This window comes from Suillus paluster (assembly GCF_016628075.1).
Source record: "Suillus paluster strain FC165 chromosome Unknown EDB91scaffold_26, whole genome shotgun sequence".
Lineage (NCBI taxonomy): Eukaryota > Fungi > Basidiomycota > Agaricomycetes > Boletales > Suillaceae > Suillus > Suillus paluster.
In genome coordinates this window covers 74,677-100,902 of record NW_024537586.1, presented here as the reverse complement: position 1 = coordinate 100,902, position 26,226 = coordinate 74,677, and the positions used below count along the sequence as shown (strand labels likewise).

The 26,226-nt window shown below is 47.7% G+C and overlaps 11 protein-coding genes across 11 annotated transcripts; 4 read left to right on the top strand and 7 right to left on the bottom strand.

The window, feature by feature from the left end:
- Positions 1-328: 328 nt before the first annotated feature.
- Positions 329-1,556, bottom strand: EDB91DRAFT_1082112 (uncharacterized protein; the record flags this gene model as incomplete). Its single annotated transcript, XM_041315458.1, has 8 exons — positions 329-500; positions 615-637; positions 739-816; positions 895-933; positions 984-1,117; positions 1,139-1,280; positions 1,332-1,402; positions 1,436-1,556. The coding sequence occupies 8 exons, from the start codon at positions 1,554-1,556 to the stop codon at positions 329-331; spliced, it is 780 nt and encodes a 259-aa protein (XP_041177098.1).
- A 368-nt stretch (positions 1,557-1,924) lies between these two features.
- Positions 1,925-2,253, bottom strand: EDB91DRAFT_1248459 (uncharacterized protein; the record flags this gene model as incomplete). Its single annotated transcript, XM_041322942.1, has 2 exons — positions 1,925-2,058; positions 2,115-2,253. The coding sequence occupies 2 exons, from the start codon at positions 2,251-2,253 to the stop codon at positions 1,925-1,927; spliced, it is 273 nt and encodes a 90-aa protein (XP_041177097.1).
- Positions 2,254-2,482: 229 nt separating this feature from the next.
- Positions 2,483-3,847, bottom strand: EDB91DRAFT_1237350 (uncharacterized protein; the record flags this gene model as incomplete). Its single annotated transcript, XM_041321578.1, has 5 exons — positions 2,483-2,562; positions 2,601-2,841; positions 3,165-3,306; positions 3,358-3,536; positions 3,593-3,847. 5 exons carry the CDS (start codon positions 3,845-3,847, stop codon positions 2,483-2,485), a joined length of 897 nt encoding a protein of 298 aa, XP_041177096.1.
- A 1,087-nt stretch (positions 3,848-4,934) lies between these two features.
- Positions 4,935-5,772, top strand: EDB91DRAFT_1082110 (uncharacterized protein; the record flags this gene model as incomplete). The annotated part of the gene is made up of 4 exons (XM_041315457.1): positions 4,935-5,048; positions 5,096-5,514; positions 5,570-5,673; positions 5,729-5,772. The coding sequence occupies 4 exons, from the start codon at positions 4,935-4,937 to the stop codon at positions 5,770-5,772; spliced, it is 681 nt and encodes a 226-aa protein (XP_041177095.1).
- Positions 5,773-6,502: 730 nt separating this feature from the next.
- Positions 6,503-7,065, bottom strand: EDB91DRAFT_1082109 (uncharacterized protein; the record flags this gene model as incomplete). Its single annotated transcript, XM_041315456.1, has 3 exons — positions 6,503-6,651; positions 6,680-6,790; positions 6,840-7,065. 3 exons carry the CDS (start codon positions 7,063-7,065, stop codon positions 6,503-6,505), a joined length of 486 nt encoding a protein of 161 aa, XP_041177094.1.
- A 347-nt stretch (positions 7,066-7,412) lies between these two features.
- EDB91DRAFT_1082108 (uncharacterized protein) lies at positions 7,413-10,132 on the top strand (the record flags this gene model as incomplete). The annotated part of the gene is made up of 10 exons (XM_041315455.1): positions 7,413-7,550; positions 7,604-8,125; positions 8,174-8,296; positions 8,344-8,454; positions 8,510-8,721; positions 8,772-8,848; positions 9,087-9,399; positions 9,477-9,647; positions 9,746-9,927; positions 9,978-10,132. The coding sequence occupies 10 exons, from the start codon at positions 7,413-7,415 to the stop codon at positions 10,130-10,132; spliced, it is 2,004 nt and encodes a 667-aa protein (XP_041177093.1).
- Positions 10,133-11,753: 1,621 nt separating this feature from the next.
- Positions 11,754-12,617, bottom strand: EDB91DRAFT_1082107 (uncharacterized protein; the record flags this gene model as incomplete). Its single annotated transcript, XM_041315454.1, has 5 exons — positions 11,754-11,890; positions 11,935-12,116; positions 12,260-12,302; positions 12,336-12,422; positions 12,446-12,617. The coding sequence occupies 5 exons, from the start codon at positions 12,615-12,617 to the stop codon at positions 11,754-11,756; spliced, it is 621 nt and encodes a 206-aa protein (XP_041177092.1).
- A 1,919-nt stretch (positions 12,618-14,536) lies between these two features.
- Positions 14,537-15,118, bottom strand: EDB91DRAFT_1248455 (uncharacterized protein; the record flags this gene model as incomplete). The annotated part of the gene is made up of 2 exons (XM_041322941.1): positions 14,537-14,915; positions 14,967-15,118. The coding sequence occupies 2 exons, from the start codon at positions 15,116-15,118 to the stop codon at positions 14,537-14,539; spliced, it is 531 nt and encodes a 176-aa protein (XP_041177091.1).
- A 1,742-nt stretch (positions 15,119-16,860) lies between these two features.
- On the bottom strand, positions 16,861-18,907 carry EDB91DRAFT_1053419 (uncharacterized protein; the record flags this gene model as incomplete). The annotated part of the gene is given in 3 exon segments (XM_041313751.1): positions 16,861-17,834; positions 17,882-18,189; positions 18,207-18,907. 3 exon segments carry the CDS (start codon positions 18,905-18,907, stop codon positions 16,861-16,863), a joined length of 1,983 nt encoding a protein of 660 aa, XP_041177090.1.
- Positions 18,908-20,122: 1,215 nt separating this feature from the next.
- Positions 20,123-20,749, top strand: EDB91DRAFT_1248453 (uncharacterized protein; the record flags this gene model as incomplete). The annotated part of the gene is made up of 4 exons (XM_041322940.1): positions 20,123-20,212; positions 20,271-20,334; positions 20,570-20,647; positions 20,697-20,749. 4 exons carry the CDS (start codon positions 20,123-20,125, stop codon positions 20,747-20,749), a joined length of 285 nt encoding a protein of 94 aa, XP_041177089.1.
- A 1,143-nt stretch (positions 20,750-21,892) lies between these two features.
- Positions 21,893-25,770, top strand: EDB91DRAFT_1248452 (uncharacterized protein; the record flags this gene model as incomplete). Its single annotated transcript, XM_041322939.1, has 18 exons — positions 21,893-21,958; positions 22,014-22,061; positions 22,123-22,212; positions 22,258-22,354; positions 22,432-22,460; positions 22,528-22,645; positions 22,698-22,760; positions 22,809-22,871; positions 22,924-23,016; positions 23,098-23,469; positions 23,521-23,540; positions 23,577-23,628; positions 23,678-23,715; positions 23,766-23,947; positions 23,995-24,149; positions 24,202-24,561; positions 24,612-25,485; positions 25,545-25,770. 18 exons carry the CDS (start codon positions 21,893-21,895, stop codon positions 25,768-25,770), a joined length of 2,946 nt encoding a protein of 981 aa, XP_041177088.1.
- Between the last annotated feature and the right edge of the window lie 456 nt (positions 25,771-26,226).

Below are 26,226 nucleotides of genomic sequence, written 5' to 3'. Positions count from 1 at the left end.
GACGGGATCTCCAGGATTGTGGACCGAATGCCGTGGAAGGACCGATTACCGGAGAGAGTTCACCGAGTCTTCAGTACCGAGTACTGATGATGGAGCCCTGAGGACCGAGTCCTCAGACCCGAGTCTGCAGTAACGAGCACCGGGTGCAGTATGGAGGATTGAGCCCCAGGACCCAGGACCCGGATGTCCTCGTTACTCAGTACTTGGTAAAGACAGAGCACTGAGGACCGAGCAATCAGACCCGACGGTGCACTGACGAGTGCCGAGCGCCGAGCACCAACTGCCAAGCACTGAGTGTCGAGTACTCGGAAGTTCATTCAGGAGGCATTCAGTGCCAGTCTTCACTACTGAGGAGCAGGACCCGGAAGTCCTTGGTACTCGGTACTCGGTAAAGACGGAGCACCGAGGACCGAGTGATCAGACCCGAGGCTGCACTAATGAGTGCCGAGCGCCAAGTACCAACTGCCAAGCACCGAGCGTCGAGCACTCGGAAATTCATTCTGGAAGGCATTCAATGCCAGTCATCAGTACCAAGGAGCTGGACCCGGGACCCAGGAGTCTTCGGCTCTCAGCTCTCGGTAAAAAGTGCTGATGGGTCGGTCCTCGGTGCTCACTCTGTATGTGGGATTCGGTGATTCTGTACATTTGAATATGTCTATGGTATATACATGCTGGAGTGCTGAAGCATAACAGCCTTCCTATGGATCCCGATCATTCCTGCAATCCATTGCCGCACACCTCCCTGGCTTGCTGCAATCGGGTGAGGATACCAGTGTACATTTGTATCTCACCCATCTTATCTCTGATGCCCTCCCGCTGTTCTTCGATCAATGTCACCAATCATTCTCGAATCCACTGAAGTCCCATAAGAGATGGGATGGAGGTTTGATCCACCATCTCCAGAAGAATCAGACCATCATCCTCAACACCACCCTGGATGTTTCGATTAATCAACTGTAATTAAAATTGTACTCGGTGCTTACCAGCCAGTGCTCATAGTGGAATCCACAACACTCCATGACCCGATTCCATTGCCAAGGTTCATTCGGAATGGTGGTGTGCCCCATCCACCACGGAGTATCATAGTCTGGAATGATGTGCGAGGGATCGCTGGGAGCTGCACGATCTTGAAGCTAACCCAGATGAGCTGCAAAGACATGGTCCGGAACCTCAGTCCAGCTTTGCTGCGGGATCAAGAGCAGCAGATGAGCAACGGGGATTGGCATGACTGAAATGATGTTGTGTGCAGCTGAGTACTGCAGGACTGGTGTCACAAAGGTCTGTCGGCGATGTCAGAATTGACTACAATGTAGACATCATTCACTGCTCACCGAGATCTCCCATTGAAGCCCAGTTTTGAAGTGGGTGATTCGTGCACACGGCAAATCCATCTCAGCTGCCTCTTTCTGATATTGAGCAACACATGCTCAGATACGTGATGCAGCCATCGCCAATGTAGCTGCAATATCTGTGGCGCTGAGAGTGATCAGCTGATGGGGAAGATCTCTATCTTGGCTGGCAGAAGTCGATGTACCACTTGGATGCGAGTCAGACATGTCTGATGGAAGAGTAGACACAATGGAAATAAGAATAACAGTAGTTCAGGGCATCAAAGTATGAGTGGCAATAACAATGACAGTGGTTCAGGGTGTAGATATACAGGCAGCTGATGGATGGATGACATTTTCAAACTCCACCATCATTCCTGTGACACAACCGAACACCGGGCCACACAATGATTCACATTACTAGGATGTATGCTGGAAATCCGTGGTGGTTAATATTCACTCATCTTCAGGATATATTGGCATCATCGTAAGATCCTGAAAAGCAGCCTGCGCATCCTGTGCAAGCAATGAGTACATTCGGGATTGTCTTGCCATGTAGCAGGCATGACCCCGAAGCCGGCTGTCCGATGACTCCCTCATATGTCCATCCCATTGGGCTGCTTGCACGAGAAGAAGTTGCATGTCCAGTCCATCTCCAGTTCCACTACCGTAAGTTCTTCAATCCATCGATCCCTCAGAGCCTTCGCCCAAAGCCAATGAACTCGGTAAACTTCACACCAGTTGGGTCAGATCATCCTCACATTTGGAAAGTATGCCCAAACTCACATTTGTCATTCCACGACTCACTCGGCCCCGATAAATCAATGTCGAGAGACCAGAACCAGGCAAGGGACTCGTTCCGCTGACCTCGGGCATTTGGATCACCAACTGCAGTGCTGGACCGATCAGCGGGAAGGTGATGCATGACAAGCATCATTCTCCTCCAGTAATCTCAGCTTGATCTCCTTCTTGCTCGTTGCTGCAGGTGCTATAAGTTCAAATACTTTGATGTCCATGGAATGATCTCACCCTTCCGGATATTGATCTCATATATGTCCATCACAGCGGGATCATGTATTCTGTTCAACTGCGCGACCCTTTCACTCGCCAACCACACAGTCTTTGAACTTTCTGGTGCCCCCTCATCGAGTCTATCAAATGCCTTCCCACTTTCGGCGATGCCACACTTCGCCCCTTTGAATTTCCGGCAGAGCATCCTTTTCATGTGAATCATCTTGCAAAAATTAGAATTGTTCATCTGAAAATCTAGACATTCTTTTCTATGTGGCGATGACATTCCCCGAGCGGAAGGAGATATGAGGTTGAGGGGGGCCCACAGGGTCTCCATGATCTCTCCATCGATGCAACCTATGCCTTCAATGAAGTTCGACACATATCTCACATAGCAGCTGTCCTGATGTCCATGGATATGCCAAAGCCCAATTCCGGGAACTATGGTCAGCTCCGGAACCATTGTCAAGAATGGACCTCGATTGACCCGAGTGTGAAGATGCTTGTTGTATTGACAGTTGATGTCATAGAAGGTGACGGCCCTGGTGATACTTTTCATGTTGTATGCCGCAGCTTCACATAGGGCATAATCCATGTTCATCTGTCTGAAATCACTTCGTGGTTACTTCCAGGCCATGGAATGATGATTTTCACTGACCTCTCGCCTTTCTGAAAATCTACGATCGAGTGGGGAACAAAACAGCCGTGTCAGGCACAGGCCACCCCCCCAATCCCAGTGGACTCCAGCTTGTGCTGAGCCACATTTGCTTGATTGACAGCTCAATGGTTGTTGCAGCTCGACCTTTCCAAAGTATCGGTAGCTACTGCAAGATGCCTCTGGTACCTGTCCTTTCCAACCATAAATCCAAATCCATCGGACAACCATACTTCATCGTCTGGGTTGATTGGATGCAGGTGTTCTGCTTTGAAGTTCTCATCCATCACGAACGACCTGGTGTATTTCCAGCTTGAAGTTGTTAATATCCTCATCCTTGATTGCATATTCATGACGACTCACTCATCAAGTGATTCTTCTGTCGTCAGAGATAGATTAATGCCGGGCTGAGGACATGCCGGGCAGAACAATGCTAGGTCCCCTGGCTCGTGGTGGTTGGAATGATGGCTGAAGCCATGCCACTTCATGTTCTTCAAGTGTTGCCCCTGCCGGGAGACCCTCATGAGCTCTCGGTATCGATCCTGCCCACATCCGCTGTGAGTTTAAACATCCTTAGAAGGTATAGACTGTCCCCTACTGGCACAAGGTGTGGAAATGTGCTCGAGGTCATTCGCCGAAGCTTGTTGTAATAATTCATTGCCGAGGTGCCACATTCAAGGTTGTCCAGCAGAAAATCATTGAGAACGCTGAATGTGAACAAGGTCTTCGGCCTGTTGAAAGATGCAGTGAACAAGCTGTGTTGAAACATTTGAATGTCTGGACTCATTGCATCGGGACAGCTGCAGCATCGCACCTCAAGCCGGTGGACTCCGGACCTGTCGACGATGATCATGGTATTGTCCTTTGGCTGGAACTCGAGGCCTGAGACAGATGGTAAATCTTCCGGTTTGATGTGATCGTTGGATTCATCTTCTTGAAACAAATCCCACTTATCCATGAGAACTGGACATTGCTTTCCCTCATGACCGAGGTGTATCACGAGTCTGACATGAGCAAGACAACTTTGCTCGAAGAACTGACCATTCCACTGACTGATCCAGTGGAAGGGATTGCATCGATGTTGACTCTTGCAGCAGCCCGTGCAATACAGCGGCTCCCCAAGACAATCTTGACATTTGTATACCCCATCCTGATCACAGATGGAGCACCTCCTATTTGCCAGGGGAGCTTCTCAATTGAGGAGGTGATGGAGATATGATTCCTGCTTCGGCAGCCATTGCCTAAGGTAATTGTTCTGACTCTGCATTGAATTCATTCAGCCATGTTTCGATCGACCGTGCAACATCTTCAATGAACTTGCCATGGTTTTTGGCAGGTGCAAAGGCTCAAATGATCCTTCGTTGAGCTCATACACATCATTAGCGATGTCTTCCCACAAAGGCGGAGCCTGAGCAGGATCAAGTGTCGGTGATTCCGGGGGGGATGGAGGCATGCACCTGCTGGCACGTTTCATCGTGCTAGCCAGTGGGACCTTGACCCATGTCTTCCTACCTTTCCTGCCCCTTGCTTCCACCCTGTATGATTTCTGCACAGGGGTTGATTGAGTGATCTTCATCTTACTTCTGATGTCGTTGGCTGAAGTTTCACCGAGGGAGGTCAAACAATTTGTGATTCCATTATGGGGTCATCCAGTCTTGTTGTAGGCTTATTACGAATTGATTTGGATGCAAGGCAGTGCGTCCGAAATTCATTGATGAACCAAGATGTAAGGTTTGCTCAGATTTGAACTCAGGACAATTATTTCTTCAACGTTGCCTCCCATACGTGCATCCTGCACTCCATTTTACCATGGCTAGATCGGGGGATTCCATTCACATCTCAGACAGAAGACACAGATGACATTTACAACCGAGACAAAAGCTCACGGAACAAGAGATCTTAGAACTCAAAAACTACCTTCCTGAGTGGACTGCCGCAAAATGGCACGAGAAACCGGGAATATTCACAGCCATAGCTCGAGTGGCAAGGTTGTTTTCTCTGAAGCTCGACCATGGACAATGGAAAAAGAGGAAGCAGGTGATGCATCCATGCAGGTTGAAACCTCAATGTTTTCAACACTGATTGTTTGTTGTTCGCTCAGATCTATAAAACCTGGTTGTTCAACAACAAGAAAAAGAAGGAAACAAAGGACACGATAAAGTATGGGAGGAAATGGACCCCTAGGATGGTGGTCTATCAGCAGAACAGAGATGACGTGCTCAAGAGGATCGAGGCAGAATACGGGGCGAAGCCAGGAGCTCCGGATATGTTCAAGTATTACCAGGTGACCGTCCAGAAGGTGATGGAAGAATTGTCGGATGAAGAGTTGGAGAAGGTGAAAGAAACAGCCGACGAATGGTCCAACAACATTCCTCCTCCCAAGATCCAAGTGCAAGTCGCTGGTAAGAAGGGACCCGCATACATGGAGCACTTCTCCAACAAGATGTGGAGACAATGCAGGATGAGAGTGTTTGTATTGTCTGCCTGGAAGAATGAGCAGGGACAGGTGCTATTCAGAACGTAAGTGCATTGCAAATGTCATGCTAGACCTGATATCTCAACAGATTTCCTGTAGGCACGATGATAATGAGGCATTGGGAGATGGGGACAGCTTCATGAAAACAAAGGACTGGGAGGATATCGAACCAATGTGGCAGGAGTATGCACAAGCACAGTTCAGTGAGTGTTACAGCTATTGGGATGCGGAGGGTGACATTGATGGTCCCTGTGATAGGTGCCGAGGCAAGGGATGGCAAACGACAGGAGAAGGGACATTGAAAAAGACCTAGGAAACCGGCCTTCGAACTCGACATGAACGGGGAAGGCATCCCATCGCTTCCGGACACTGTGCAAACAAAGCTCGAAGAGAAGAAGGCAATAGTGAGGGTGTTCCTTACAACACACTACTGTGAGTCTGCATTGGCAACATCCTGTGAGAATCAGTTGACCGGATGTGCCCAGGACTCTGTTCTGGCATCGACAAGGCTGTTGTCCCTTGGAGCACCATTGTAGAATGTGAGGATAACTTTGTATCACCAATGTATCTTCCGAGTGGGGTGCATTTGAAGGACCCTTCGAAGTTGCAACACTCCGATGCAACCGCCTTGCTGAACTTCTGGTATGCTCACCAGGAGAATGGTAATGATCCGATCTTCCTGTTCAAAGCATGGAAGAACAAAGTCAACTGATGCTCAACGATTACACTTCAATGCACAGAGAATTGAGATCTCAGTTGTCGGTCGAAGTATTGTTATTCAATTGTGCCCGGTTGTGAAGTCAAAGTGAATCTCCTGTTCCATGTGTCTGGTGGAAGTCACATATGATGATCGTACACTAATATAAGGATTATGGTCGTGTGCTATCTACATCTTCGGGTATCCTACTTTGACCCTGGTGAATTTGGGTCTCGAACCATTGAATCAGTGAATCTACGACTTTGAGCATTTTGATGCTTGCCCGCTCAGCCCTCTGCATCCTTTGAAGCTCCCAATCAGCCGGTGCCAGCTTGTCAGATGTCTCCACCCAAGCAGTTCAAAATGGTCGCTCTGCCTCCAGGAGCTGCGGTATGGACGGCTCTGGAAGGTTTTCGTGAGTAGTTGTGAAGTCGGCCAGGCGGGTTTGAAGATTCTACACTATGATAGCAATGAGAACGATGCGCTGACATAGACCTGCAATTAATACTCACATCCCACATCATGATATGACCCAAAAGGCCAGAACTCCCGAACTATAGCTTGGAGCTCTTTGTTGTCAAGGGCCGGAGGTGCCGGAAGGCATTCGGCATTGGGTGGATTCACTGATGGAGTCAATCAGGTATGGAAGGCCTGGTGTCGCAAAGCACTTACAATATTCCATGTGTTCATCAGACATCTCTTCCGGCCCAAGGTGCAGTGCCGGACTGATGGCTTGGCCTGGGGGATCACTGCTCACGCGGTGGGATGGCTCGGGCGCACCAATCCCACCATTGAAGTCGTCTTCTGGGCCGAGATATAGCTCCCGACTGATGTGCAGGGGCATGGATTCATACTCCACCTCATCATCCGGCCCAAGATACAAGTCATCTGATGGCATGTGTTAACGAATAGAAGCATGTAGGAAGACATCTTACCGAACATCAGCCGTTCCTCCCTCATCCATGGATTTGTTGAGCTTGTCGACGATTGTGCTTGACTAGCGTCGTCGATGTCGATGTCAATGATATCAGTCACCAGTGGTTATGTGAATCGCACTGTGGGGTGAGAGTGCATTGGGCTTGATGGTCTAACTGATCCACAGATCTCACAATTTGATCCTTGAAATGAGTGGATTATTCGCAAACTCCCGAAATGTGAACATTGTGCAAATAGTCTTTGTAAAACTGCTTCCTTGCCAGCTGTTACAGCATTTCATAACTTTTATTATTGATCTCTATATCCTCGATGTCTAACCAAGCCGACAAGTCCATGGCCGATCTCAAGGAGATCACTGGTCAACTTCTCGCGATCGTCCGCACTGCCCGGCAAATTCCCCCTGGTCCCAGTCACTTCGCTCTGGTGACACATGCAAGTGAATTAGTGGTACATATATTACATCAAAGACATACTTTATATGATCGCTCATCTCCTATCAGGCAAGGGCAGTCCAGGATCATGGCAAGTCCGCATGCCTCCCCAGGCTTGTCTTGTCTTGCTCAAGAGAGTTGATCCAGACCCGCAACTGTTCTCCACAAGAAGCCCCGAACTGGCGCAGCATTGGCCATGACGACCCTCGACTCATGTGGCACAGCTGGCACAGCAAGGCCCTCACCTGGCAAGCCTTGGGCGACCACTTGTTCGATCTTGCACACAAGGTCGATGGTAGTGCCACCGACAATGCTCCCGGTCCCTCGACGAGTGTGGATGGTGATGCTTTGGAGAAGGGGAAAGGGAAGGCGAGGGAAGTGGAGCTGGAGCCGGAGAAGGAGAAGGAGATGGAGAAGCCAAAGGAAGAGCAGGAGAAGCCATGCAGGAAGCGGCCTTTCTCCCAGATGTCGAAGCCACTCCCGAAGTCAGCGATGAAGACGCCAAAGAGGGGGATGTCGGGGCAGGAGTGGAAATCGAGAGAATTGGTGGATTCATCGGATGAGGAGGAGGAAGAGGATGGGTTGTCAAAGGTACAGTTTGTTTTTTCCGTGATGACCTTTACTCATGCAGTGGTGTAGCCCCGTTCTGACACATCCTCTGTGATTGTGACTCGGCGGGTTTCCACCGCCCAACCATCAAGGCCGTCCGGGCCTCCCCGATCCCCAGGCTCTCCGAAGAAGGGCCCCTTTGGCCCTGGAATGGTAAGCTAGATTCATTGCCTCAGGTGCCTAATACTAACATTTAGCAGACACCTCGGCTCATGCGCCCTGATGTCCCCGAGTCATCTCAAGTGACTTCCGAGAGCCCGAGGGATGTGCCCCCAGTTGTGGATGCCAGGGCCATTCTCATGCCCAGACCAGTGAGTACCACCAAGATATTTCTCGCTGTCCCGACTGACTGACCATCCCCCGCAGAACAACCCATGCAGGTGTTGCACGCAGTATGAGCTGCCATGCACCACCAGGTTCGATAAGCGAAAGGGCACGGCCCTTATGTCGTGTGTCCTGTGCATGACGAAGAAAGTGAAGTGCATCTCAGCACGTCTCGGTACCCTTGCCGCCACCACGGTCCCAGGGCCGAAGCAAGCCCACAGGCTCGGTGACAATGCTCATCCCCCCTGCAGCCGGTAAGTAACTTCAATCAATGCAACATTTGCTGTTATTGATTTGATTCCAGTCATTGCATCATCGAGTTTGGCTGCCCCCCATGCAGCCCAGGACTTCCCGATCCCGGACCTCCACTGGATGTCGATCGTGAGAGCGTGAATCACATCGCAGCTCTGGAGGCTCATGCCTCTGAACAGGAGAGCACAATCAATACGCTCCGAAGGCTGCATGAGAGCCTCTGACGTCAGATCATGCAGGCAACATCTGTCATTCCCCCTCCCAGAGTCTCCTCCCACCGAACCCTCCTCTCTACTCATGGATCAAGCCATTCCCAGGTCACAGTCCCACATCCACTTGGCACTGCTGCCACTCATTGACTTGACAGGCGAGGAAGGCTCCACCACTGTTGCCCCGGTAACTGAGCCAACACACCCGCCCTCTCAGACTGAAGCAGCATTGGACCCTGCTACTGCCATTGAGTCGACAGTTCCCGTCGATGCAGTTCACAGCCCGGCCGACGATGGCGCCTCCACCTTCACATCGGCTTTCACACTTCCAGCCCCCCCGGCAATGAACCCCACCCCATTGGAGACTCCTGAGGATGGCCCGAGCACCAGTGAGATTGTTGAGTGTGGGTTGCCCCTCAACCTTCTTCCGGAATATGATTCCGGTGATGAGCAGGATGCTGTGATGGAAATGTAGATATACCACGATCCATTGTACTATACTGTGAATATTGTGAATATTGTGAATTATTTGTACCATGGAATTGTAGAGTACTCAGCAATCAGTACAGCATACCCACCATTGTGCAAACCTCTGAGCCCCGCGCATGTAGCAAAGAGTCCCAAGGACCGAGTCCTGAGCATATCGGTGCTCAGCACTCGGTCTTTGCCTTTTGGCTTTCGATCCTCGGCCCTCCGACCTTGATACCTGATGTTCGTCGGTGCTTAGTCCTCAGTACTCAGTACTTGGTTTGGCTCTCGGTACATGTACTCAGTACTTGATATGCGATACTCGGTGCCTGGTTTGCCATCCTCCCAGATCCTCGGTACTCAGTCCTCAACTCTCGGTCCTTGGTCCTTGGTACTTGATACTCGGTGCCTGGGCTGCCATCCCCAACCCTTGGTACTCAGTACTCAATTCTCAGTACTCACCACCCAGGTCGCAGTTTGCCATTCTCGATCCTTGGTACTCGGTTCGGAGGTCTCTGTCCTCGACCCTTGGTACTTGATCCTCGCTCCCTGATTCGCCATCCCCGATCCTCGGTACTTAGTATTCGGTTCATGGTACTCCATTGGCCATACTCGGTACTCAGTTCTGAGGTCTCGGTACTCCATCCTTTGGTACTTGATCCTCAATGCCCGGGTCGCCATCCCCGATCCTCAGTACTCAGTACTTGGTACTCGGTGCTCTGTTTGCCATACTTGATACTCATTTATATGACGGTTCTTGCTACTCGATCCTCCATCCACAATAATCATTGATGCACCTACACCATCTAACCGATCGGTCTGATTTACCACCACTTCAACCCATCCATCCTCACAGCATTCATTCATCTCAGTCCGCCCATACATACTTTACACATCCACCTCGGCCTACCGGTGTATATGATATTCATTCACCTCAACCCACTCGTTCATCTCATATACATATGAGATCCATCTATCTCGGCCCATCCGTCTATATGATATATGTCTTACCTTGGCCCACCCATATACAATATACATTGATCTCGGCCCATTGGTACATATGATGTTCATCTCCCTCGGCCCATCCATCCATATGATATGCATCTCTCTCGGCCCACCCATCTACAAGATATACATCTACCTCGGCCCATCCGTCCATATGATATACCACTATCCTGGCCCATCCGTCTATATGATACATTTATCTTGCCACATCCATCCATATGATTCACATCCACCTTGGCCCATCCATCTATATCATATACTAATACCTCAGCACACTCATCTTTATGATCCATCTCCCTCAGCCAACTCGTCTACTGTATTCTACTCTAGATATTACATAGATGGGCCCACCCATCTTCAATGAGGATATTATTACATCGGCCCATGGTCCGCTAACCCGTCTAAGACGGTGTATTATGTCCCTCGGCTGGCCCGTCTAAGACAGAGTTTGGTCACTGTAGTATGTGGAAGGCCGATGTGGGTATAGTCGGCACAGCCCAAATGAGTTGTAGGCAGTCTGGAGGGTGTCTCTTAGGGTTAACAGAACACATTGAATTCTGGACTGGGGAGGTAATGAAGCCACTTGAGCTGATGCAATGCTGATATTATTGGAATGATTAAGATCATCATGTGAAGGCTCGATATCATTGAGAGCTGTGGGAATTTGTCCCTTGGAAGTGCAGTTTCCTCTGAAAAATTCGAGCAGTTTGTGAATACGTCAGAACTTGGAATGAGGCACAAACCTGAATTAGTATAGTCCCACATGGTTCCAGAATTGCTGCCCATCTCAACATCAATTTCATTGTTTTGTTGCTTCTTTGCATTGAGGGGTTGTTGCGATTCTGTAAGACTAGAGGTACTACCTAATTCGCGAGCCATAGACGTTGGCATGAGAAGTCTGCAAGAGGCAATTGGTTTGAGACTTGGATGGTCTCTCACATATCAGATGGTGGAGATTCCCTGACATTTACACTAATTGAATATTCTATTTCAAAGCAAACTTAAAGCTACTCACTGCTTCGTGCTGAGGCCTTGGACCCAAATTCAAAAGGACTGCCTCTTTTGTGTGGTCTTGTCTCCTCCAGCTTGCGAGAGAGCTAGCTCTCTTGTAGAAGTGACAGGATGCGCGATGCCTGGTGAGTCCACGATTGTCTGTTGGCCTTTCCAAAGAGCACCCTGGAGCATTGCAGTCCACCATTAGAAGAAACAAGAGAAAAGCGGTCCAAAGAATTTCAGAACAGCACATTGCGCTGCACTTTGAGTCACTGCAGCGAGTCTACTAGATCTTCCAGGGGACTGACATGTAGTAAAGTTAAACTGATTCAAACATGAGGTATTGCTTATATAATCGATTAGCTCAGTTTCCTTACTGATGATGTCTGGCATGTGCTGGTCCTGGTGGCCATTCTCAGCGGTGCCCAGCTCTCGTCATAGTGGATGCCTCGCACGTAATGCCTCTGTGTTTCACCTTTGACAAGCTCTTCCTCATCTTTATATCCCTGAGCATCACTGAGTCATGCCTTCACCACACACAAGCACGGCTCCAAGTATTAGAGCCTTTGTATTCCGTGCAGTTATGTGTTTTTCTCAACGTGAGGACTGATGTCGCATATAGTGTTAGCCTGAGAACACAGGAAAGCAGCTTCTGCCGTTCCGAAGCAGGGACAAGAACTGTCATGAGATATGGGCACAAGCCAAGGGTGAGTGTAGATGACCTGACAGCCAATAGGGTGTGAAAACATGCAAAAGACAGCAAACTAGACACTCAAAAATGGATTCAGCTTCCAGACGGTAGTGAGGATGATATTCACGATCCGCAGAGCTTGCAGTGTGAACATGATCAGTCATGGTATCATACCAAAGACTTCCGTGGCCCCAAGAGGATAGATTAGTAGATGTGACTAGGTCACTGGGATAGCAAGGAGAGAACTCACATTTGAAAACACTGTTGGCAAGCATGAGACTCGACAATAGTGATCCCTCCATCATTGTCTGCAAGGTGTCCTTGCTCTTGCCACTGGCTATACCAGGGATAGAATCATACTTTGTGTGATACATAACGCTCCAAGACAGCCTCCAGACTTTGCAATGAGCTTGTGATAGATGAATTTGATGACGCCACCGATCAAATGTCCCAAAGAGAACGATGGGGAGTTGAGAAAGCCGATAGCGAATGCAATGCCTGAAGGAATCCACTTCGTATGGGGTGGTTGCATTGCGTGGCCATGACTTTTACAGCTGCGACAACACCGAAGATTATTGCATACAGTAGCTTCAAGGAGGTGCTATTTTCAGGAAGTTGCCCCTGTGTGAAGAAAAAAAGTCAATGTCCTGAACCAGCTAGGATGGTCCGGGAATGGTATACACTCGCTGGTACAGTGTATAGGCAGTTGCTGCAACAATGATTGTATGGTTCTTGTCCTTTCAGGACATTCTTCAGTGAAAAGGCGAACTCGGCAATTTCAGAGTGAATGATCAGGTCAGTATCCTTATAGAAAGCAGGCCACACATGCAGATTCTGTGAACCAATGAGCACAATCCGACCTAATGGACTCCCAACGCCTCCTATTAGAGAAGTCTGAGGAGAGAGCAAGTAACTGACAGATCATCTTAGCACAGGAAGAGAAGTGCAAGGATTGCCAATTACCATGCATGCCCAGCCTCAACTTGTTAATGTGATACAAGATAGTCACACAGTGTTGTCAAGGTTGTTGACCACTCAGGGGACAGGGGACTGGAGGCCATTGCTGCCACAAGTTCTGGCCACTTTAATAACCCATTAGCAGGAATTTGTGCCATTATCACTGGCGAAGGAAAACTAGGTGACATCCACGTGGTAAGTAAAACAACCGGTGCAGGGACTTGCAACATACCCGTTGTTCTTATGAGCAGATTGGTGGGAATCAATTCCTGGACTAGTTATTAGCTTCATATCAGAAGGTCCAGCTCAGAAAATAGTCACTAACCAGCAGTTGGTCTCTGACCAGAGAATAGACTGTAGATCATTCTCTTCTATGACTGGGAAAAGGTAGCCTCTTGTTCCTTTCCGCATCCAACAAAGGCCGTCTGTTCTGCATCATGTGCCAGCTTGACCACTGTTCAAAAAGCCAGGAATCATACCAAAGGCGTTGGGCGTAGGAGAAGTAAAACCCAGTGTTGAGAAGACACCAGACCCACTCTCACCGCTCACTGCTTGAACAATTGGCATCGCTCATTACATTGTCCTTGTCATACTAGGCGATGTTTTGCTGGCGTCAAAGAGGTTGGGCTTTGGCTGACCACAACAACGTGATTGCCGTCAACTCTCAGGCAGAGATGGTGTCCAGCTTGATGAACTGGTGCAGATTATGTGTGGCGAGGACGGACTTGGCGATTCACTAAGTGAAGATGAGTTGGGAGCCAATGGAGGTGGTGAAAACGATGAGGGTGAGGACTTGGCACATCTCAAGGTATGCATATGTGCCCTTGGCGATGACCACAGGGCCAATGTAGAAAAGAAGCACCTCGGCAGTTTTTGGCGAGTGAGCCCCAGCTCTTTGGCAAGGAATTCACGATTGATTGAGAACAGGCTACCAGCTAGTGCGCCTTCCACTCAGCACGAAGCATATCCTCATCGATGTCTAAGTCAAGTAAACTATCCAGAGCCGTGTTCTTCTTCGTCTGACAATGGATCCATCACTGATGAAGCTAATGCCCATAGCCTTGGATGGATTTTGTGTCCAGGTGGCGAATCTGAACATCGAGGACAAAAAGACGTTGATGGAACTACAGTAGAGTTAGAAATGTGATATATAATATGTGAATGTAAACTTACTCCAGAAACCCATAACAATGGGATGAGTTGCTTAAGTGAACTCCACAGCCGTTCGCAACCCTCACCATCAGACAGCCCAAAACCCTCGCGCTTCCTTGGGTGATACACGATTTGACAGGGCCATTGGTGACCATATGCATGGAATACCACAACGGTGAAGGATATTCGCGATAGAGTGTTGTTGTCCAGAAGTTTCCACTTTTGGCAACTTCGTTTGAGTTGACACCCGATGTCGTACAGAAGTCCTATAGTCATCTGAGGGGGCAAATGCTTGAACAAGCGGTCCAAGAGAGTGAGGGTGTAGTGTTGCTTTTCTCCCGCTTATGTGAGGTTGACAAGCCAGAGGACATGGTCATGTCTACATAGCAGGGCCATCAGGCCTGTGTCGGTAAAAAAACGAGTACTTGCCTTTTCACGCTTTTCATCTGCAGCTACAAAGGATTCTCCACATCCGTTCAACACAGACACTGGCACACGCATCCCTTCTTCATAGTGATCCTCGTCACCTTCCGCTCTAGAGGCCTGTGCTTGACGTCTCTCTCCACGACAACTCTGTACAAAATCCTCCATCGCTTTGACATCGTCGTTTGATAGAAAGAACGTTGGAGTTGGATTAGGAGGGTTGATACTGTCAGCACCACGAGGATTAGTTGAACATTTTTGGGTAAAACAAGCATCTATGCAAATGATAACATCTGGGCTGGTGTCACCAATTAATCACAGTACAGTACAAGCTGAGACACAGACTTACATAGAATGATCATCTGATCTGTGGTAAGTATTTCCTCCGAAACAAAGCAGGCAATGAGAACGAAGGTATTCACTGGGCTGATCGATTGGTGGGAGACGTGCCTGGCCCTTTCGAACGTCGGTGATGAGAGTAGAAATGTGATCACGAGCCATGATGGTCAGTACTCGGTACCAGTGAAAAGCATTGCCAAAACAACGACGCAAGTTGTTCTGATCAAAGACTAAGCATCACTGCACGCATGAGAATTTGAAAAGCTAACCTTGCACGACAACTTGTATCCCATTCCATCTAGAAATGTTTCTACTGCATTGCACCACGCGGTTTGGTTGGGAGACTGACGTACAAAGAGCAGACGGACGAACTCTAAAACACGCAAGTCCACTGCGAGTGAGGGAGTGACAGGAGCGCATGGGAACAGACCGTGATAGAGGAGCTGGAGGGGGGCAGGGAAACAAGGGCATGTGATGATGTTGATTTTATTCAATACTGGAGTATACCTAAGATAGATTGTGCAGAAGAGTGAAAAATAACATACCATCAAAGTGCACGCATGCAACTGTAATACTTCAAGTCCTACATCCAGCTCGGCAGCCTCCAAGATCTTGCTGAGGTTGTCCTGGCGGGTTGGTATAACGTAGCACTGAAGATTGTTGGATATAGGCTAAATATGGTACAAGCAGAGATGGAATGACATCTTGTGACCATCTGTGCCACTGGTTGACCCTTTTTTGCGAGCTGGTGAGATGACGAGTGATAGGATCGTTGGAGAAATGTAGGGAGTCACTGAAGAGAACTTCGTCCATGGTATTTTCTTGCAGTGCTGATGTTCTGGACACAGACAGTGGACGGCGGAAATCTTGCTGCATGAGGCATTGGTGTCCGGGCAGCACCAACACGGGAGGCGGGGCAGGAAGATATAGGTTGAGCTGTCTAGTTTGATGAGGATATTGCCACCCGTGTTCATCCAAGGCTCACAGATGATTGTGACCGGCTGCGGAATTGAAGGGGATTTTTCTTGCGTGAGGGAGGTTGATGCCTCACGACGGCGAGGCTTTGGATGACGAACGGCCATAATGAATGCTGTGGACTCGAAGTCACACAGAGGACCACCAACGATGCAGAGTCAGTTGGAGGAGCTGTCCACGGGCGTGCAGTCCGGGAGAGTACAAAGGGGAATCAATCTGAGGGGAATTAGTACTAAGGATTTGAGTGATGGTCAGACAGTAGGACTTAATCAGGGATAATGTAACATTAACATTAAAGAAAGAAAAAACTTACTACATAGATAAAGTTCTTAAAGGAACCTGACATCTAATCCGCATAGGGGACACTTTCTAGTGTTCTGCCATAAGTATCGTAAGGTAGGTATCAGTAGAAACGTGAGCAAAGAAACATATGCCGATTCGCATACGGTGAATGCGATGGTTGATAAGGAAGATAGGATGATGTTCATATCAGTACAAGAATAGTATAGCCTGCCACAATGTTCAGAGATGGCATTGACACAATTTTCTGAAAATACAAACCTGATTCACATAAATGAATAGATGGATAGATGGCTGTGGAGATAAGGAAGATAGGATGATGTTAGTATCTAGTACAAGAAAAAATTAATATCAAAAATACAAAAGCAGAACGACATCAGTCGCTGGCTATGACTTGGGAATAATGTGCCTACAAAAATATATCAGATCTGACGTAGCTGAAGGATCACTCACCTTGCCACTCAATTGGGACTAGCGAACATTGCAAGGTATGCTGCCTACAAACACAAAATATAACCTTATCTGACGTGTTACAGCGAGCAGTAAGTGATGGAAAATAGTATATTTGTCATTTATAGAAGAAACGTAAAATGTAAAGGAAAAAGTGCGTAGTACAAATATGATATCGATTACACAGGGAGGGAATGAGGAATGATGGGAGGCCTGCCAAAATGACGAAAGAATGTCTGCACATAAAAGGCGGTTGCAGCATGCATGACTTCCCAACACTTGGTATTAGTGAAGTTTTCTGGGGTCAGAGGCACAACCAGAAGTGGCGGGACGTCATTCCAAGCACAGAGGAGTTCCCGGAATTTTTCCAGGTAAGGCAGAACACCAATTAAGGTGTTATTCCACATGCCATAGTTATCCCCCGGAAATGGCTCTGACCACATGACCAAACCAGCCTCGCCCGGAAATATGGAATGAAGGAGTTGCTCACGACTGGTCGGATCTTCTGCCCAACGTTTATCGACTAAGTGGCAATTGAGATCCCTCAGTTCATAACAGAAACCGAGCTCATATAACTCCCATGTGATCCTTTGGGTGAGATGGCATGGAGGGTTAGCGAGACTGGCAACCGACACTTGTTCACTGCGAAATTCCACCAATCCTTCTGGTGCAAACAAATCTCCGTGAGTCTCCAACACATCGTCACCAAATAAGTCCCTCATCACCGCCTTTCGCTTCTCCGCTGCCATAAGACCCTTCTTTTCGGGATCTTTGCCTTTGGGTGCAGCACCTTGTGATTGGGTTGTCAATCCGCTGCCGAGGAAGTCGCGCCAGAGCTGTGGTGAAGGGTAATTGTGTGGTGGGTCGTGATCGACTTGGCCAATCCATAACGGACGACAAGCAAGCCAGGTGGCAATATAACCTTGCAGGTGCTCCGGCAGCTTGGGACCGAGGAGAAGAGCGGGTTTGGGGAATCTGTATCCCTGATCAATCGCATAGGGCATATGCACACAAGACGGATCCTTTGTGCAAGTTTTGAGGGCATCATCCCAATGTAAGATAGATGGCGGAAGATATGGGCTTTCCAGGTCTTTCCACTTGTCCCTGGATTCACCTGAACGGGACGGTTGGGTGGGCCAAGCCTCTCTTGCATCTGATACAGTAGTAAGTAATGTAACCAATTAGAATAGGTTCACCTACAAGGTTGTCGCCTATGCTTTTTCTGACTTTTTTGAGGGGCCTTTCCAGCAGCGGATGGCTGAGAGCATGGCGCAGCAGTAGAAGAACTGGGCACAGAGAAACTGCTTGTTGAAGCAGATAAAGCAACCAGCTCATCAGGATTTTTGAAAGTTGTGCCACCGTATAGGCGGCAAACGTGAAGTTGACGCTGGTGGCCACCTTGACCATGATAGATGATGTTGTAAGCGCGGATTTTGTTGCCCTCTGCGTACATCAAGATGACGATGTCATCTAGATGTGTGATTAATACAGGTTTCATCACCCTCATGCTAGTGGGTATGTACACCATTGTAGGACATACCAGACGGGGATGCCAGCCATGTGGAGCTTGTTGCACATGTCACTGTCGTGTGTAAAAGCACCCATCCAGGCTGAATTGACAGGGTTAGCTCCAATGCCGGAGGAGATGCGAGGTTGGGCAATGAGAACCCAATCCATAAAGGAGTGGATTTCAAGGAATAGGTGTTGGGCATCGGTGACAAAGATGAGGAGATCACAAAAGGTTAGGGGATGTTTTTTGAGCTGTGAGATACAGTGTTGAAGAGATGCAACGCGATTGACGATGATGTTGTTCTTGCCTTGTCGATTGGCCCTCCAGTCCTGGACACGCTTGTCTGCCATTTTCAGGAGCAACTCCAATCCTTCGGCCTTGTCAGAAGCTAGTGTGCCTACAGGAAATGAGTTGCCTGGAATGGCCTTGAAGTCCTTTTGCTCGGGGGTGAACCATGCCCAGTGAAGCGGGTGCGGGAATGGGTAGACCTCCTTATGGGGAATACAGACAGAATTGCAAAAGATGTTGTCATAGGCTTGAGGCCATTGAAAGCAGTCGACGACACCGAAATGCCCATCGGCACATGCTTGTACGTTTTCTTCCTCGAAATGGTGGAACTGAGGAACGAAGTCCATGTTGGGCGTGGTGATGACCAAATTGCCCTGGATGGCGATTGCATAGGCATCGAAAGATTGCAACCATGCTGTAGTATGCATGCGCATAAGTAAGTTGAAACATTAAGTGAGGAGCATCACATACATTCACGAAGGTTTGGATCAGCCTTGAACATTGTCAAAGCGTTGGGCATGATGAAAAACTGCAAACTTTAGGAGGTGCAATAACAGGCACAAGAAAAACATACCTCAAGAGTTTGATTTTGTATTATGAGAGTCTAAGCACAGTTCAGTATACGATTAGTGAGATAAAGGAAAGGGCACTTACCAAAAAAAGAAGATGTATCTAAAGTAACAAGTACTATAGTGCGTGAAGTACAATGAGTATCATGAGACGTTATGATAGATGAAATATATCAGAAACTCACCCATTAGACCGACAAGTGAAATGTGAAATGATTGGCATACCTGAAAAATTAGAGAAGGTCTGCAGGAGCGTGTGGCACACCAGAAATAACGAGATACGAGACTAAGCACACCCAAGAGGGTCATCAACCCCACTGGCGCAGCAACATGTGAGCGACCTGGGGCGACCCTCCAGACACGAAGTCTAGGAGTGGAAGATCAGCGACTGTGAAGTCAACTGATCAATCAGCGAACGTCACAAAGCCAGTTCAAAAGCACCGGGAACCTTTGAGGGATCGCGGTGATGAGGTTGACGAGTTCGACGAGCTTGATGAGTTGAAGGTGCTGAGTGAAGAAGGACTGGCTCAAAGTTGGGAACTGACAGTAAGGAAGGAACTTGAAAGGAAGTAGGGGAAGGGAATACAGAGAAGGAATCAGACAAGAAACAGAGTTGTGGGAATTTCCCAAATCAGCAGTTTCATTTTTCAAAGTTTGTGAACCTGTGGGAAAGTCCCACAATGCAACATGTCACAGTTTCATCCTGGACACGGACCACATCAATAACATTATCAATGTCACTCCGTCCTCTATACTATTCCCACCCTCGATTATGCTTTCCCCGTCCTCAATTATGCTTTTCCCGTCCTTGATTGATCCTCCAATGGTTCCCGGCACTTTTGAACTGGCTTCGTGCTGTTCGCTCATTGATTAGTTGACTTCGCGTCACTGATCTTCCACTCCTAGACTTCGTGTCTGGAGGGTCGCCTTGGTCGCTCACACGTTGCTGTGCCAGTGGGGTTGAAGACCCTCTTGGGTGTGCTTTGTCTTGTACTTCGCTTGTCTGTCGATTCACATTTCACTCATCAGTGTAATCCGTGAGTTTTCAATATATTTCCATCATAACGTCTCCTGATGCCCATCACACTTGACTCTGGCACTCGTCACTTCATGTCAACGCTTTCCAATCTCACATTGAATCATATACGTTTATCTACAGCATCAGTGAGCCGCATCTACACTTCATTCGCTTAGCAACATGCTCATTCACACTTCAACACAGGATATGGCTTCTATCAAAATTACCCAGCGGCTATTTGGCAATTCGTTGAAGACTCCAGTCATTGGTGAGTGCATTTACTTTATTTATTCACCTGCAATAAATGCATAGATGACAACACAGGATACCTCTGTTTTCGACCTCATCCAATCAGTATTCTGAGTACCTGCATCATAGTAGGTAGGTCTTCAAATCATCTCAGACAAACACTCTCTGTGCAACCTAACCCTGTGAGCTGGATTGTGTATTCCTGAATGTGTCAGGGCTAACTGGTACTCATTAGCTCAAATTTGATCTCATAGAATATGTCGCTCAACTATGGGAAGGAATTCTAGAGACATACACTGTAGTCATCACTGCATTCAAGAATACCGAGAAAGGTTTGCATTTTTCTTGTAAACTCATCTTGCCACTCACAATCGTCCCTAGCACCCGCACTACTCCCTTACGTGTCATCCTTGAGCTCGTCCATCAATGTCTAGCAGACGAGGGAGATCCGACTCTATTGCGAAACTATCCTTTGGCCTCATCGGTGACCTCGCAGACTGATTCCCCAATGGCCAGATCAAAGAACACCTGCTAGAGGAATGAATTGCACATGAATTCCGTAGTAAGCACGGTATGCAACAAGAGATGAAAACACTGCTGTGGGCCCGTGAAGTGAGTATTCTCACCTTATCTTTTCACCTCCACGAACACTAACCTTCCGCCCAGATGGTCAAACACGTACCTCACACCTTGGCCATGCTAGTATCTGGAGCAGCCAGCTCACGCTTAATCCCTCATCTACTGGACGAAATCTACATGTACCTTACGCTCTTGATGATATACTGTAACGTCCTGACTTATTTTTTTTTAGGAAATGAGCAGCCTTCTCATCTCTCAACATTCATTTGCTAATGCCTGGTGCTCAGGTAAGTATACTTTTAGGTGTCTGACTTGTTCTTAAGCAATTGGCAGGCCTGGATGTGTCTCTAACCATATGATATGGTGACCTACCAGCCGATATTCTTATCACTTCTTGAAAATGTAAGTTCTCAAAACAGTTAGATCTCCTACATCTAAATGTTCAAATTGCTCATTGAGTGGAGCCTGTACACAGCCGAGCGTGTAGCATCAATTAGGTTTGTCCGGGAGTCCTCTCCACCAATGAGAGCGCTCGCTTAAGGTTGAGGAACGCTAGAGAAAGCTTCAAATTGTGAATGTAAAGTGAGGCCTCTCTCAGATGTAGCTAGGTCTCTGACTTAATCAATCTTAGTCACTTGTAAGGGGTCTGGCATTGTACGTAGCCACTACCCCCGACCTACAGTATGGCCAAGGTCGCTATTGCAATTATGGTTTCATTATTTACCGCTAACCATGTTTAGCTTCAGGGCTGTGCCCCACTACTAATAGCAATAATCACAACAACACCCATCATTTTCAAAGTATAAAGGTAATGAGTCTCAAGTTCGAGCACGTCAAATTCTACCTTCTCAATCCAATATTGTTTTCAGTTTGCTCTCCCACTTATTCTTACATTGTCTGACTTCGTGTCAGTCAAACATTGTTGAGCAGACTTTGAGTTCTCAACTTGTGTTCTACGTATCTCTGCGATCGTAGGAACACTATCATTTCTCTTGAAAATGCCTGCTGTTACTACCCGCTCAGGTTGTCATATCAGGCGCCCACCTCTGCCTGATCAACGCAAGGTATTTTTTTTCTTTCCTTGATGTCTTGAGCAGCTGACTCCTCTATCATGTCAAGACTCACAGGAAGGCAGCAGATATTTGTAAGGAGTCCAATGTGGATAATGTCGAGGCAAGTCTTCTTGTTTCAAGCTTTGTCCATCATGGTTGATTTCCCATTATTTTAGTCCTTCAAACCTCCAAAATGGTCTTGCCCTGGCCCCCACCGTCGCGCTGGCCCCAAGAATGTTATCGGCCACGGCGACAACCATCCAGAGGTAAGTTGTGATTGCCATATGTTGATATCCACACTGACCTCTTAGCTGTCTATTCATCCTCCACCCAAGCCTCATCCGCTTGCACGGTCCAAGTGTTCTGGCCCCATGACCTCATCTGCTGAAGAGGAGATTTTTGAGACTAGTTTCTCAAGGCGCTCATCAATAATTCAAAAAAGATGGCACTTCGTTAACACTGTGCCAAATTTTGCCTTCTTGCAGATGAAGAATATCTGCTGACATCCAAGAAGGTGATGTACAATCAGGCAAGCATTTTATTATGGTGTGAACGTCCTGTCTTAACTTGTCATTTGCCAGCTCCTACACCCATCACTGGAGAACACTGCCACTGCTGCGAGCAAGAATCCGAATGCTATCTCTCAAAGTCAGACAAACGATCTCAATGGTAGCAATGACAACGACCAAGAGACTTCAGGTGAGACATATTCACTCTTTCGTATTTCATAGCTCAACCAATAGTAATGTAGCTACTTGTACTGAGTCCCACGATGCAGGGTATAGCAACAAGGATCATGGCAATGATACTTCAGGTCAGTCAATTCTTTTGTATTTAATAGCTTAACTAATAGTAAATGCAGGTACCTCTACCGAGTCACACTACCCAGAGGATGGTGGGAATGATGATGGTCACAAAACTTCAGGTAAGTCTTGAACATTTTTCGTATTTCATAGCTCAACTAATATTGAATACAGCTACTTCTACTAATGGCCGCCCGCGTAGGTCAGGTGGCATCAAGTCATATGCACCTGATCGCAGTGCCGGTGAAGAGAGCTCTCCATCCAACAGTGACTAGGCTGTTGACGAAGAGCAGCAGAAGAAAGCGCAACAAACTACTGATCATGATATTGCTGTGAATCACAGTGAAGACAATGAGGATTCCTCTGAAGACAATCCCCCATCTCCACCGCGATTGATGGCCAAGCAAAAGCAAAAGCTCAAGGTAACGGTTGAGGTCGATGAACATCACGGAAGCGAAGATGAGGACGATGAAGACTTTGTGAAGACCAAAGGAAGAATGCCCCAAGTAGGCATCTTAAAGGCGCAAGAGCTTGGGAAGAAGACGTTGGAAGCTGCCAGAACACTGGGTCAAGAATATGGGAAGAGTGTGCAGACGATCCTCATCGAGGCTGGGTTGACTATGAAGGCTACCCGCAAAGAGTCTCTGTGGAACCAACACCAGACGTGGTTCGCAGCTACCCATCCCCTGCCTAAAGGAGTATCGGGAGTTGTGTCGCCAGGTGTGTCGTTATCCTCACAATTATTCTACTTAGTCCTAATCACTTTTGCAGAGGACATCAAGGCTTGGAAGGTGAAGCAGTGAGCTCATTACAAAGCCCACCCACAGGATGATCCTCAGCACGCATCGTTGTGGAAGGAGATACAGGAAAACTGGGATTGTGCTGTCAGCAGGTACAACTGAGGACTTTACATCATGTTCTGCTGCAGGTCTTATGATGGGTGTTTGTGATGCTTTCACAAAATCAGTAAGTGTGGCATTCATCCAACCTCAATCCAAAGACTAACTACTATCAAGGCTGCATACTGGCATCGCACCCATGGCATTCACATTGCCGGTGTTGCCATATTTCCAGGTGATGAAGAGGCAGGCCATCAGGCGTCAGGGCTGTTTGCCGGCTCTGACATGGTCAAAGCCCTCATCAATTCACACCAACTTGATATTAAGTGTTGGTTAGATGAGCTCACTACAATCCTTAAGTACGCCTTTTGTTGATTATAGAGGTCGGTGCTAAATTTACTTTCAGGTACAAAGACTTAGAAGCTGCACATGCTGAAGGCAAGACTTTCAGCTTCCTCCCCGCCTCTTCCACTGCTCCAAATGGTAGCCTTTTGTGCAACGGCAAGCCTGCCAGGGATAGGAATAGAAAGGTCGCACCCATGATGATTAGTGAGAAGTTTGGTAGGTTTCTTATTGGATTATCCTTCTAATCTACTGACTAAATACTGGGTAGCTGAGGCTGGCCATCCGCTCAAAACTTCCAATAGCAGGTGGCTGACCATGTTGGACATCCTGTATACCGAGAAGCTTTGCATTCACGACTGGCCCACTGGTGTTCCCCCGCCCGGCCCAGATTTTGATCTAAAGGCTCTATCTGCAAGTCATCTACATGCATTGGTAGCTCCGTATCTCAGGCTCCATCTTGGAGCGATGTACAAGGCTGAGTTAGGTCTTGACGACGATAGTGAGGCGGAGGCAGCAAAGGCAAAGAAGCGCAAAGGCAAGTCCAAGAAGTTGGGTGACAAAGGAAGGAAGAAGGGGGCGATGGTGGAGGAGCCAAGTGTTGTCTTGCATATCAGCAGATGGCCTGAAAGTACGTTTTTGGCTGCTCTAAACATACATGAGCTGATATAACGACTACAGGTGATATCCTTACTGTTGAGACACAGGCCACAAGCATGTGCCTCATCCCACTCATCATCAACACTAACGGCAAGGTTGTTCGCTCCCTCCAAGACTCAGAGAAATTCATCAAGGATCTTCCACAAGACGACACCCAAGACGACACTCCTAGATGCCACACCAAACAGGTAATCAAGAAACCTGCAGTGTCTGATCTAACAGCTTTGCGCTCGACTATGGGAGCTTCGCACTCCAATCAGGAAGCTTTGTGCTCCAATCAGGAAGCTTCATGCTCAACTATGGGAGCTTCGCGCCCCAATCAGGAAGCTTCACACTCAACTATGGGAGCTTTGCACTCCAATCAGGAAGCTTCATGCTCAACTATGGGAGCTTTGCGCTCCAATCAGGAAGCTTCATGCTCCAATCAGGAAGTTTCACGCTCCAATCAGGAAGCTTTGTGCTCCAATCATGAAGCTTTGTGCTCTCGTCACCATACTAACCGAGCCATCTATGATAATTTCCCGCCTTCATCACCACCCCAGGAAGCTCCGCACTCGCGTCACCCTACTAACCGAGTTTTTGAGGAACTCCCGCCTTCGTTGCCACCAACACCATCTTCCCAGTTTTTGTCTCCCCCTCCTATTTCACGTGTATCAACTCCTATGTCAACCTCAGGTTATTCGCACGTCAGGGATGTGACATATCCCTCCCGCTCTCAATATGAGCGTTCACACAATGGACCACGTCGATATCAACATGCTTTTGACAATGCTATGCCAACATACAACCCAGATACTCGCAAATGGACGTGGCCCCATTATGAATCTGCTTGGGAGACTGAAGATCTGGAGCATGAAACAGTGGAGGAGAGGCACCGTGTCAGGGTCCATGAGAAGTGCATTGCTATACCCTGACTTTTAAATGTGTTTGCTAATTGTCACCCTATTGTATTAGTTCTCGTATACCTTTAGGCCACGCCCAATCACAGGCACATGTAAGTTCTGCACCAATTGCCAGCACCTCCCGTTCTCAGCTACCATCACATTCCTCCGTTGTGCCAACTTCTTGCACTGGTTCCTCACAGCGCCGCAATCATTCAACTGTCAGACCTTCGAGTATCCGCCCTGCATCTCCTGATTGCCGTGCAATCATCGAAGAAGATGAATATGAGTATTACTAACTGTGCAGCCCTTGCTCACGCCCACTTTTGATAATATCTACTAATTGTGTTATATCATGCTGTCCTTTTCTTATGTTTTTCTTATGTTTCTTATATGCTTTTCGTATGCTTTTCATATGCTTTTCTTGTCACTCATGATTCAGAGTTACTTATGATACATGCCTACCCTTATGATCTATTCATTTCATTTGCTTGGAACTTGAAGTGAGAATTTTGTGTTTGCTCAACTCAAATTGGTGTTCGAGGATTTTAATATATTTAATTATTTAATCTATTATTATGGTTTTCAAGCGTCAGACTCCAAAATTCGGTGCGAGCTGAGCCGCTAAATTTTGCCTGAACTGTGTCACATAATTTCCTGAATCTCTTCCAACTTTTCTGACATTGCTAGTCCTCTAATCCCCACCATACAGCTTGCCTGACCATTTGATAGACAATTAAATACATAAGCCTAAT